The 13,494-nt window shown below is 50.1% G+C and overlaps 1 protein-coding gene across 1 annotated transcript in view; it reads right to left on the bottom strand.

The window, feature by feature from the left end:
* The window catches only part of CUNH1orf127 (chromosome unknown C1orf127 homolog), a 33,786-nt gene extending 23,479 nt beyond the window's left edge, over positions 1–10,307 (bottom strand). The window contains exons 1-2 of the mRNA XM_033228404.1: positions 10,229–10,307; positions 704–823 (exon numbers count right to left, since the gene is read on the bottom strand). Of these exons, the coding sequence (XP_033084295.1) occupies positions 704–823; positions 10,229–10,301 (193 nt within the window). The 5' untranslated portion in view covers positions 10,302–10,307. The remainder of the gene's footprint in view (positions 1–703; positions 824–10,228) is intronic.
* Positions 10,308–13,494: the final 3,187 nt, after the last annotated feature.

Here is a 13,494-nt window from a genome sequence, read left to right as displayed (position 1 = left end):
CAGCCACTGAGATGGAGAGCATGGAGGGAAGCAAGCTGTTTGCTCCTCTCTCTACTCATGTTCCTTCCAGAAGGTTCCAGGTACCCTGATGCCATCCAACACTTTCCTACTTCTTCTGTTGGAAAGCTCATGGCTTTCTGGAAGTGACACTATGCCCTTGTTTTTTGCTATTTTAGGTGCGCTCTTCCCCCGCCAAGCATGTGATGGCTTCCCATTTTGTGTGAGAATCATCCCTTTAGTCTCACTTCCACTTTTGCAGAGTGATTTCGATTTTGGAGCATATCGGCACCAGATGGGCGCTTCTTCCAGGGCTTTGGGCCACTTGTTCATTCAACAAATATTTATTGGGACTCTTCTAAGCACAAGGCAGTGTTCTGGGTTCTGAAGACGCAGCTGTAAACAAAAAGCACGTAGGCCGTGCCCTCACAACACAGCCTTCTGTTGGGAAGAGGGGTGTAGATCACAAGCTTGGGAACAATGGCAGGAGATCATCTTACTAGTGAGGAGTGCCAGGATTATGACTGGGGTGGGCGTGGACGACTTTAGAGAGCCTAGAAGGGCTGCAGGGGGAGGTGGCCTTTGAGCAGAGATTTGAATGATGCCCAGAAACCTGCAAGAGCCATGGGAGAGGAGCACTGCAGGCAGGGGAAGGCAACACAAAAGCCCCAGCAAAGACCCCGCCCAGCCACCAACTGCCTCTTACCTGGCAAGTGCAAGGTCCTGGCCAGCCACAGCCTCAGCCCTTCCACGTGGCTCCTCGGGATCCACAGGGTCATGTAGTCTGAGAAACACTCGACTGTGTCTGTCCAACAAGAAGATGCTTCTGAGAAGGAAGGAAGGAAGGAAGGGAGGGAGGGAGAGAGGGGAGGGTGGAGGGACTGGGGGAGGGAGGGAGGGACTGGGGAAGGGAGAGGGGAGGGAGGGAGGGAGGAAGGAAGGAAGAAGGAAGGAAGGAAGGAAGGAAGGAAGGAAGGAAGGAAGGAAGGAAGGGAGGAAGGGAAGAAGGAAGGGAGGGAAGGAAGGAAGAAGGAAGGAAAGAAGGGGGAAGGAAGAAGGAAGGAAGGAAGGAAGGGAGGGAAGGAAAGAGCTCCCCTCAGCCTGGCTTCAATGGAATAGTCAGGAAAGAGCATGTAGGGGTCGTACTGTCCTAACAGAGTGACCTTTTACTCCATACAGAGGTCACAGTTCACAGAATGTCCAAGGAAGAAGAACCTGTTGGGGAGGTCCTCAAATTCCAGCCTGCAGGCTGGGCACGGTGGCTCACACCTGTAATCCCAACACTTTGGGAGACCAAGGTGGGTGGATGGATCAGTTGAGGCCAGGAGTTCAAGACCAGCCTAGCCAACACAGTGAAACTCCATCTCTAGTAAAAAATATAAAAATTAGCTGAGCGTGGTGGCGCATGCCTGTAATCGCAGCTACTCAGGAGGCTGAGGCAGGAGAATCGCTTGAACCTGGGAGACAGAGGTTGCAGTGAGCCGAGATCATGACACTGCACTCCAGCCTGGGTGACAGAGCGAAACTCTTGACTCAAAAAAAAAAAAAAAAAAAAAAGAAAGCAAAAAAAGCATTCCAGCATGCCTACAAGTAACTTGGGCACTTGTTAAAATACAGATTCATAGGTCTAAGGCAGGGTCTGAGATTCAACAGTTCTACCAAATTCCCAAGTGACGGCTGCTGGTCCAGGGACAACACTTTGAGTAGCAAAGTCTTGGAGGTCATTAAATCTAAACTTCGTTCTATAGGGGGAGACAGGGAGCAATGTGACTTCATGGTACATGTGTGAGTACTCGCCAGCATGGTGGATCACACCTGTAATCCCAGCACTTTGGGAGGCTGAGGTGAGCAGATCGCTTAAGCTCAGAAGTTTGAGACCAGCCTGGGCAACAGTAAGAAAAAAAATTCGTTTAAATTAGCGGAGCACAGTGGTGCACAGTAGTGCACGCCTCAGCTACTCGGGAGGCTGAGGTGGGAGAACTGTGAGCCCAAGAGGCAGAGGCTGCAGTGAGTTCAGCCTGGGTGACACAGTGAGACCCTGTCTCAAAAAAAAAAAAAAGATCATAGGCACTGGTGTCAGTAGGCATCTGGGTTTGAATTCCACCTCTGTTGTGTGTGTGTGTGTGTGCGCACCTGTTGCTTAGTTTCAGTTTATTTCTGTGAATTAATTGTATGATAATGATGGTGATGACAGTAAAAATGGTGATGGTAGTAGTGGGATGATATTGATGGTGATTGTGGTGGTGATGACGGTGGTGGTGATGATGGTGTTAATGATGATGATCATAGTGATGGTGGTGATGGTGGTGATCATGATGGTGATGGTGATAATCATGGTAGTGATGGTCATAGTGATGATGGTGCTGGTAATGGTGGTGATGGTGGTGATGATGGTGGTGATGGTGGTGATAATGGTGGTGATGGTGGTGATGGTAGTGATGATGGTGGTGATGGTAGTGATGGTGGTAATAAAGATGGTGCTGGTGATAATCATGGTAGTGATGGTCATAGTGATGATGGTGCTGGTGATGGTGGTGATGATGATGGTGATGGTGGTGATAGTAATGATGGTGGTGATGGTGGTGATGGTGGTGGTGATGGTGATGATAGTAATGATGGTGGTGATGGTGGTAATAATTATGGTGATGGTGATAATCATGGTAGTGATGGTCATAGTGATGATGGTGCTGGTGATGGTGGTAATCATGGTGGTGGTGATGGTGGTAACAGTGATGTGATGATGGTGATTATGGTATTGATGGTGGTGGTAATGATGGTGGTAGTGATGACGGTGGTGTTGGTGCTAGTGACAGTGATGATGGCAATAATCGTGATGGTGATTATGGTGGTGGTGGTGATGGTGGTGTTAATGGTGATGATCATAGTGATGGTGGTGATCATGATGGTGATGGTGATAATCATGGTAGTGATGGTCATAGTGATGATGGTGCTGGTAATGGTGGTGATGATGGTGGTGATGGTGGTGATGATGGTGGTGATGGTGGTGATGGTAGTGATGATGGTGGTGATGGTAGTGATGGTGGTAATAATGATGGTGATGGTGATAATCATGGTAGTGATGGTCATAGTGATGATGGTGCTGGTGATGGTGGTGATGATGATGGTGATGGTGGTGATAGTAATGATGGTGGTGATGGTGGTGGTGATGGTGATGATAGTAATGATGGTGGTGATGGTGGTAATAATTATGGTGATGGTGATAATCATGGTAGTGATGGTCATAGTGATGATGGTGCTGGTGATGGTGGTAATCATGGTGGTGGTGATGGTGGTAACAGTGATGTGATGATGGTGATTATGGTATTGATGGTGGTGGTAATGATGGTGACAGTGATGACGGTGGTGTTGGTGCTAGTGACTGTGATGATGGCAATAATAGTGATGGTGATTATGGTGGTGGTGGTGATGGTGGTGGTGATGTGGTGGTGGTGCTGGTGATGATGGTGATGGTAATGGTGGCGATGGTGGTGATGATGGCAGTGATGGGACTTCACAGGGTAGATGTGAGACTTTAATGAGTTAATGCATATAAAGGTCTTTACAGGGTGATCACTGCAGAGCACATGCCTAAAGGTGACAGCTCTTACAATAATAATAATTACTGTCATCCAGAGATGAAAGGACTTATCCAGGTACAGAGCAGCAGGACCAGTGGCACAAACTCCCCGCCATCGTTTTCCAGGCCATCACAGAGCCAGACAGAGTATTAGAGAAATTGATAAATGTTAGAATACACATGGCGCTGAATCAATAACGAACCCAATGTCGTATTCCTCTGCGGTTATGAGATGTATATCTGACTCCTACAGGCCTCAGGGCTTCATTGTGGACACAGCCTCCCACTGTCTAGGAGAGCTGGTGGAGAAACTGGGAGGTCTCCCCTGAATCTGCTTGACATGGATATGGGATACTCACGTGCACTTTAAAAAAAATACGGGCCGGGCGCATATTACTCACATACAGGCGTATTACTCACGCCTGTAATCCCAGCACTTTGGGAGGCCGAGGCCGGTGGATCACCTGAGGTCAGGAGTCCAAGACAAGGCTGGCCAACATGGTGAAACCCAATCTCTACTAAAAATACAAACATCGGCCGGGCGCGGTGGCTCAAGCCTGTAATCCCAGCACTTTGGGAGGCTGAGACGGGCGGATCACGAGGTCAGGAGATCGAGACCATCCTGGCTAACATGATGAAACCCCGTCTCTACTAAAAAAATACAGAAAATTAGCCGGGCGAGGTGGCGGGCGCCTGTAGTCCCAGCTACTCGGGAGGCTGAGGCAGGAGAATGGCGTGAACCCGGGAGGCGGAGCTTGCAGTGAGCTGAGATCCGGCCACTGCACTCCAGCCTGGGCGAGAGAGCGAGACTCTGTCTCAAAAAAATAAAAAAAATAAAAAAAAAATAAAAATACAAACATTAGCCGGGTGTGGTGGTAGGCGCCTGTAATCCCAACTGCTTGGGAGGCTGAGGTAGGGGAATCGCTTGAACCTGGGAGGCAGAGGTTGCAGTGAGCCAAGATCGCGCCACTGCACTCCAGCCTAGGTGACAGAGTGAGACTCAATAAATAAATAAATAAATAAATAAATAAATAAAACAAATAGGCCCCAGGTAGAAATTTGTTTACAAGTCACTTGACTCATAAAAGTAGAGTAAGGGTGGCCAGGCGCGGTGGCTCATGTCTGTAATCCCAGCACTTTGAGAGGCCAAGGTGGCAGATCACCTGAGGTCAGGAGTTCGAGACCAGCTTAGCCAACATGGTGAAACCCTGTCTCTACTAAAAATATAAAACTTAGCCGGGCATGGTGGCATGTACCTGTAATCCCAGCTACTCAGGAGGCTGAGGCCAGAGAATCGCTGGAACCCAGGAGGCAGAGGCTGCAGTGAGCGAGATAGCACCACTATACTCCAGCTTAGGTGACAGAGAAAGACTCCATATCAAAAAAAAAAAAATGTAGCCGGGCGCGGTGGCTCAAGCCTGTAATCCCAGCACTTTGGGAGGCCGAGACGGGTGGATCACGAGGTCAGGAGATTGAGACCATCCTGGCTAACCCGGTGAAACCCTGTCTCTACTGAAAAAAAAAAAATACAAAAACACTAGCCGGGCGAGGTGGCGGCGCCTGTAGTCCCAGCTACTCAGGAGGCTGAGGCAGGAGAATGGCAGGAGGCTGAGGCAGGAGAATGACGGGAGTCCGGGAGGCGGAGCTTGCAGTGAGCCGAGATCCGGCCACTACACTCCAGCCTGGGCGACAGAGGGAGACTCCGTCTCAAAAAAAAAAAAAAAAATGTAGAGTAGGGGCAAACTGGCTCAGCCATGGAATTCTGCAGCTCTGCTGACCGCTCCAGGCAGAGAGCACAGCCTGTGCCCAGACCAGAGGGGAGAGGCAGTGTGCAGTGTCATGGTCATCCCTGACCCCAGCCTCTGCCCATCCCACCCTGGTCCATTCTCAACACGGCAGCCACGAGGGATCTTAAAATGGAAATGAGATCATGTCAGCCTCTTCTCAGAACCTTCAGTGACTGCCCAATACCCTTGGAATAAAATCCAAACACTTCCACAATCCATGTGGCCCTGAGCCAAGCTGGTCTTTTCTCCATCTCAGGGCCTCTGCACATACTGTTCCTTCTGCCTGAAACACCATTCCCTGCTCTTCATGTGGCTGGCTCTTCTTCATCTGCCGGTCTAAAATTAAACGTCACCTCCTCTGGGAGGTCCTCCCTGACCACCCCCACCCATTCTCTACCCTGGTCCTGTGTCTCTTTCCTTCCTGACTTGAATCACTGTTGGGAATTATGTTATCTAGTTGTTCATGAGATTTCTGTATACTTCTCCTACTCGAGTGAGGATAGGTGGAGATCAGGTTGTCTCCCACTGAGGCAAAGAGAAGCTCAGGAAGGGGAGGGGCTGTGTCTGCCTTGTTGACCACTCTATCCCCAGGGTCCTCCCATGGACCAGTGCCTATTGGCCAGCAACTGCTCAGTATCTGCCCAGCAAAGGGCTATGGCTGGAGCCTGGCCTGCCCTGAAGCTGGAGAATAAGAGAAGCCGTGACCCAGAGATTCGTCGTTTTCCTTCTCCCCCTTGACACAAACTACAAGCTCCAGGAAAAGGCATAAGTTGTGTCTAACTTGTTCAACACGGCACCCCCAATACCTTGCCCTGTGCGTGGCACCCACAGAGGCCTCTGCTAAATACGGGTTAAGCACGTTTTCATCCCAAGTACTCCAGTACAGAAAATTGGAGTTTTCTGTAATCACACAAGAACAATAGTATTAAGTGAGATTGTTCATCCACAGGAAGTGGAATCTTGTTGGATGTAACCTATTTTCCCCCAATAGAGCCCTGCCCAGAGTTGACAGAGAGCTTAAGTTATTATATACTCCAAGCTGGGTGCAGTGGTGCACGTCTGTAGACTCAGCTGCTCTGGAGGATGAGGCAGCAGGATCGCCTTTACCCAGCAATTTGAGGTTTTACTGTGCAATGATCATGCCCGTGAATGCCACTGCACTCCAGCCTGGGCAACATAGCAAGACCCTGTCTCTGAAATACACACACACACGCACACACTCTAGACATGAATTATTCTACAACTGCAGAAATGGGAATATGAAATAATATTATCTCCTGGGCTAATTTGTCTCTCAACGGAGACATTTAAGCCACCAGGAAGAACACAAGGCACTGGGCCCTGGAGTTGGATGATCAAGGCTTAGACCCTGGATCGAGCTATGTAACCTGGGGCAACTCATTTAATCTCTCCAAGACCCCATTTCGTCTGCAAAATGGGCACATGTGCAATAAATAATTAACCTGGGCCCAAAGAATTGACCCTTTGCCCCTCCTGGGTCAAAGCACCTGGGAAATAAATTCTTTTTTTTTTTTTTTTTTTTGAGGCGGAGTCTCGCGCTGTCACCCGGGCTGGAGTGCAGTGGCCGGATCTCAGCTCACTGCAAGCTCCGCCTCCCGGATTTACGCCATTCTCCTGCCTCAGCCTCCCGAGTAGCTGGGACTACAGGCGCCCGCCACCTCGCCCGGCTAGTTTTTGTATTTTTAGTAGAGACGAGGTTTCACCGTGTTAGCCATAAATTCTAAGCTCTTGGAATGTTTTGCCTGTTAAGAGTGTCTTTGTGGCCGGGCGCGGTGGCTCAAGCCTGTAATCCCAGCACTTTGGGAAGCCGAAGCAGGCGGATCACGAAGTCAGGAGATCCAGACCATCCTGGCTAACACGGTGAAACCCCGTCTCTACTAAAAATACAAAAAAAGAAATTAGCCGGGCGTGGTGGTGGGCACCTGTAGTCCCAGCTACTCCGGAGGCTGAGGCGGGAGAATGGCGTGAACCTGGGAAGCGGAGCTTGCAGTGAGCAGAGATTGCGCCACTGGGGGCGACAGAGCGAGACTCCATCTCAAAAAAAAAAAAAAAAAAAAGAGTGTCTTTGTGGCTGGGTGCCGTGGCTCATGCCTGTAATCCCAGCACTTTGGGAGGCAGAAGTGAGCAGATCACTTGAGATCAGGAGTTCAAGACCAGCCTGGCCAACATGGTGAAACCTTGTCTCTACTAAAAATACAAAAATTAGCCAGGTGTGGTTGCAAGTGCCTGTAATCCCAGCTACTCGGGAGGCTGAGGCAGCAGAATCGCCTGAACCTGGGAGGTGGAGGCTGCATTGAGCTGAGATCACGCCACTGCACTCCAGCCTGGACAGCAGAGCAAGACTCTGTCTCAAAAAATTAAAAATAAAATAAAAATTAGAAAAAGACTAAAGTCAGTCACGCGGGTAGTCAGCCATGGCTACGCAACTGACCTCCAGTAAAACCTCTGGATAGGAAGGCTCAGGAGCTCTTCTCAGGTCGGCATATTCTGTATGTACTGTCACTCATGCTGCTGAGAGAAGCTGGCCCTGTCTGTACAACCCCACAGGGAAAGGGCACCCAGAAGTAGTGGCAGTGGCTGCTGCCATCACACTGGCTGCAGCAGGGAGGTGTGGCTGGGGCTGAACACTCCAGGGAGCCGGTGGGAGCCCCACCCCTTCTGAGACTGGGAGCTCCTTGGGTGCCTCCCCAGACTCCCAAACTGCAGCAGCTGACCCAGGCCTCCTGCTCTGTGGAGCAGGTGGGAGCCCCACCCTCCTGGGCGGGGCTACAGCTGCCCAAACTGCAGCTGTGGATCGGAGCCTCCCTGTGCTCTTGGGGGAGGGCTAGGAGCAGGCAGGATCTGCCTTCCCGGGGGCAGCTGCGGCTGCCCTCCCAGGTGCAGGAGCTGGGTGTCTCTGCAGCCTGCACCCTCGGGGACCCCAGGAAAGACCCCCCCACCAAGTCTCTGCAGGCTCAGGGCGTGTCTTCTCCTGCAGCGTGGTCTCTCTCCACTCCAGGGACCTGCTCAGATCTCTTAGAGGGGTTGGGGCCAAGCCTGTGGGCCATGAACGGCAGTGGGAGGCCGATTGATTCCTGGGTAGAAGGGGACAGGTCCCCAGTAAGGCCCCATCTGCGGGCCAGGGAGGGCCTGAAGGCTGCGGGCTGGGCTGCCAGTCCCTCAGACTGGAGTAGGGACTCGTGGGGCCTCTTTCCGGCTGGCCCATGGCTGCCCGTGGACCAATCAGCACACACTTCCTCCCCTCTGAGGTCCATAAAAGCACAGGGCGCAGCAAAAGCCAGGCAGAAGATGGCCAGAGGAAGACGAGGGCACAGAGATGATGGGATGAGTTGAGTACCCTCTCTGCTGAGAGCAGAGAGAGTGGGACGACCAGTGAGCAGAGAGAAGCTAACCCCTCTGCTGAGAACTGCAGAGATCTGCAGAGACGTCCGAATGACTTGCCTGCGGAGAGAAGCCACCATCTCCAGGGCCTCCTTTCTGCTGAGAGCTGAACACTCGGTGGGAAGACCTGCCTACGGAGAGGAGCTAGCCACTCCTTTGAGCTGTTCTAACACTAAATAAAACTCTTCCCCTTCTTCATCCTTCACTTGTCTGCATTCCTCATTCTTCCTGGACGCAGGACAAGAACTCCAAAAACTCAGGCAAAGGTGCCAGTGGCCATAGAGGTTTCCCACCAGAAAAATCAACACCCCAGAGATCCCATAACGGAAGCTTGTCCCTGGGTCTCTCCTGTACTGCACTCTATACACCTCTTCCCTTGGCTGATTTTAACCCACGGCATTTAACCACGAGTATCACAGCTTTTCTGAGCTCTATGGGTCCTTCTGGTAAATTATCAAACCTGAAGGTGGTATTGGGCACCCTTGAACTTGGAGTTGCTGTCAATAGTGAAGGTAGTGTTGGAGACTCCTGAGCCTTGTGGCACAAAACATAGCCTCTCTCTCATTGATATCAAGAAGGTGAAATGAGGGCCGAGCACAGTGGCTCACACCTGTATTCCCAGGCATTTTGGGAAGCCAAGGCGGGCAAATCACCGGAGGTCAGGAGTTCAAGATCAGCCTGGCCAACATGATGAAACCCTGTCTGTACTAAAAATACAAAAATTAGTTGGCTGTGCTGGTATGCACCTGTAGTCCCAGCCACTCGGGAGGCTGAGGCAGGAGAATCACTTGAACCTGGGAGGCAGAGGTTGCAGTGAGCTGAGATCACACCACTGCACTCTAGCCTGGGGGACAGAGTGAGACTCTGTCTGAGGAAAAAAAAAAAAAAAATGGAGATGAAATGGGATGATGGCATATGAAACCCTCAGCACAGGGCCAAGCCCAGAGTAAGTGCTTAGCAAAAACGTGTTACACCCACAGTGTCAACTGTTTGCAGGGTGGCTAAGTGCAGGGGCTCTGGAGGGTGAAATCCTGGCTCTGCTACTCATTGCTATGGGACCTTAGACAAGTCACTCACTCCTCTGGACTTCACATCATCATCTAAAAGTCTTGTTAGAATGAGTTAATTAATAGACACAAATTCCCCAAGACAGGCCCAGCACACCACACACGCTCCCTGTCCTGGTTTTTATTACTGAAACAGGCACTGAGCTCTGAGTCAGAGGACGCCAGGCCCAACTCTAAGTCTGGCCCCAGCCAGCCACATGAGCTCCAGCACTTGGCCTGCAGGAATGCCACTTCCTTCTTAAGAGAATGACAGCCTGAAAGTCATGCTTTGGTGAAGGCTTTGGGAGGCTTTCTCGCTTCCAAAGTTGCCCAGTGTCACCCAGCAGGTTGGTTCTCAGTCTGCTCGTTGGGGAAATGCCCAAAGCCTGATGCCAACCATAGAAGTGTGAGTGATTTACCTGTTAAAACTTCCGGTGCAGAGCTTGGCTTGTCCCTCTCTGACCTGAAGGAGAGGCGCCATGGGAACACCATGGGCTGAACACAGGCAAGACAGATGGCCCTGAGGGAGAGGAGGGAAGTGTGTGGGGAGATGCACCGCCCAGCCACTGCCTCATCTACCTTCATTCACTCAGTTTCTTTTGAGTGCCTACTATGTGCAACGGCCAAGACACAAAAAAACCAACCATAAGTAAAGAAATAGAAGAACAAAATAATCTCAGATAGTAAACAGGCTCGGAAGAAAATGAAACAGAGTGGTGAAATACAGAGAGCCTAAGAGGACCTCTGATGAGGCCAGTGTGAAAAGATCATTCTCAAAAAAGCCAACATATATTTCAGGCCGGGTGCGATGGCTCACACCTGTAATCCCAACACTATGGGAGGCTGAGGCAGTGGCGGATAGCTTGAGCCCAGGAGTTCAAGATCAGCCTAGGCAACATGGTGAAACTGTCTCTACTAAAAATATAAAACATTAGCCGGGCATGGCAGCCATGCCTGTAGTCCCAGCTACTCAGGAGGCTGAGGTGGGAGGATCACCTCTGTCTGGGAAGTCGAGGCTATAGTGAGGAGCGATTGCACCACTGTACTCCAGCCTGGGTGACTGGAGTGAGACCCTGTCTCAAAAAATATATATATATAATATATATAATTTATATAATAAAATATAATTTATATAATAAAATATTATATAAATATAAATAATATATTTATATATATATATTTTTTTTGAGACGAAGTCCCGCTCTTATCCTCCAAGCTGGAGTGCAATGGCGCAATCTCGCTCACTACAACCTCTGCTTCCCAGGTTCAAGTGATTCTCCTGCCTCAGCCTCCCGAGTAGCTTGGATTATAGGCATCTGCCACCATGCCCGGCTAATTTTTGTATTTTTAATAGAGACAGGGCTTCACCATGTTGGCCGGGTTTGTCTTGAACTCCTGACCTCAGGTGACCCGCCTGCCTCAGCCTCCCAAAGTGCTGGGATTACAGGTGTGAGCCACCATGCCTGACCTCAGAAAGATTTTAAATGATGAATCTCATGCCTATAATCCCAGCTGTAGCTGTAATATCAGTTACTCAGAAGGCTGAGGCAGGAGAATTGCTTGAGCCCAGTAGGCGGAGATTGCAATGAACTGAGATCACACCACTGCACTCCAGCCTGGGTGACAGAGTGAGACTCCCTCTCCAATAAATAAATAAATAAATAAAATGATGAATCTGTATTAAATATTTTATTAACCCATTATTAGTGAGGGAACCAGGCAGAGGTTACAACCAGTTCAAAGGAGAAGAAAGAAGAGATACATTTCTAGATGAGGAATGTTCAAATGAATTTGCAAATAGACACCAAACTGGCTTCTTCCACAGTGGGGAAGGGAAGCCAATGCAACCTCCCCTGAGGAAGTTTATTTGCATGTCCATAGGCAGGAACTGGTTGCATTGCCGTAGGTTCTCTGCGACTTAGAGCACTGTAAAATAGCACAAAAGTGATCAAAGGCTGGAGTTAGACAGCAGGAAGCCTCTTCAAACAATGCTTAGTTTTCCATTGAAGACATCAGTAACCTTTAAAAATAATCTTTTTGTTTATTCCAAATTTCTATTTTGGCAGGGCACTGTGGCTCACACCTGTAATCCAGCACTTTGGGAGGCCGAGGCTGGTGGATCACCTGAGGTCAGGAGTTCAAAACCAACCTGGTCAACATGGCGAAACCTCATCTGTACTAAAAATACAAAAATTAGCCGGGCATGAGGGCACATGCCTATAATCCCAGCTACTTAAGAGGCTGAGGCAGGAGAATTGCTTGAACCTGAGAGGCGGAGGTTGCAGTGAGCTGAGATCGCGCCACTGCACTCCAGCCTGGGTAACAAGAACAAAATTCCACAGTAAAAAAAAAAAAAAATAGCCACCATGCCTGGCTAATTTTTTAGTATTTTTTTGTAGAGATGGCGTTTCACCATGTTGCCCAGGCTAGTCTCAAACTCCTGAGCTCAAGCGATCCACCCACCTCGGTCTCCCAAAGTGCTGGGATTACAGGAGTGAGCCACTGCACCGAGCCCCCAAATTTCTTTATGTCAGGTAAAACATCACTAAGAGGTGACATTTGAACCAAGATGGTATGTATGTCACGGAGACCCTCTGGGCATGGTGGTTTACGCCTATAATCCCAACACTTTGGGAGAGTGAGGCAGAAGGATCACTTGAGCCCAGGAGTTTGAGACCAGCCTGGGCAACACAGCAAGACTCGATGTCTACAAAAAATTTTTAAAATTAACCTGGCGTGGTGGCATGCGCTTGTGGTCCCAGTTACTCAGGAGGCTGAGGTGGGAGGATTGCTTACACCTGGGAGGTCTAGGCTGTGAGCAATGGTCATGCCAATGCACTCCAGCCTGGGTGACAAAGCGAGACCCTGTCTCAAAAAAAAAAAAGAGTCCCACGCAAAGACCTGGGGAAGGTCCCAGCAGAGGAAATAGTGCACAGGTGCAAACAGTCAGAAATGAATTTGGTGTGTGTGTGGTTTTTTTGTTTTTTTGTTGTTGTTGTTGTTGTTTTGTTTTTTTTTTGAGACGGAGTCTTGCTCTGTCGCCCAGGCTGGAGTGCAGTGGCCAGATCTCAGCTCACTGCAAGCTCCGCCTCCCGGGTTTACGCCATTCTCCGGCCTCAGCCTCCCGAGTAGCTGGGACTACAGGCGCCCGCCACCTCGCCCGGCTAGTTTTTTGTATTTTTTTAGTAGACACGGGGTTTCACCGGGTTAGCCAGGATGGTCTCGATCTCCTGACCTCGTGATCCGCCCGTCTCGGCCTCCCAAAGTGCTGGGATTACAGGCTTGAGCCACCGCGCCCGGCCGGTGTGTGTGTGTTTAAGGACTCAAAAGAAGGTCAGTGGAACTAGAGCCAGTGACAGAGGGGCTGCTGGTGGGCAAAAAGGAGAGGGGCAGGCAGGAGCCACAGCCAGGGGTGCAGGCTGGGGTTTTACCGTAAAAAATGATGGGAAGTCCTGGAGAACTCTAAGCAGGGGAGGGAAAGGATCTCGCTTTTTTTTCTTTTTTAAGACTGAGTCTCTCGCTCTGTCACCCAGGCTGGAGTGCAGTGGCACAGTCTCAGCTCACTGCAATCTCTGCTTCTCAGGTTTAAGTGATTCTCGTACCTCAACCTCCTGAGTAGCTGGGATTACAGGCGTGTGCCACCACGCGCCTGGCTAATTTTTGTATTTTTAGTAGAGTCGGGGGT

Source organism: Trachypithecus francoisi, unplaced genomic scaffold (genome assembly GCF_009764315.1).
Source record: "Trachypithecus francoisi isolate TF-2019V2 unplaced genomic scaffold, Tfra_2.0 Lachesis_group12, whole genome shotgun sequence".
NCBI lineage: Eukaryota > Metazoa > Chordata > Mammalia > Primates > Cercopithecidae > Trachypithecus > Trachypithecus francoisi.
Note: the sequence above shows the minus strand (reverse complement) of the source record. Positions and strands in the feature narration are given on the sequence as shown.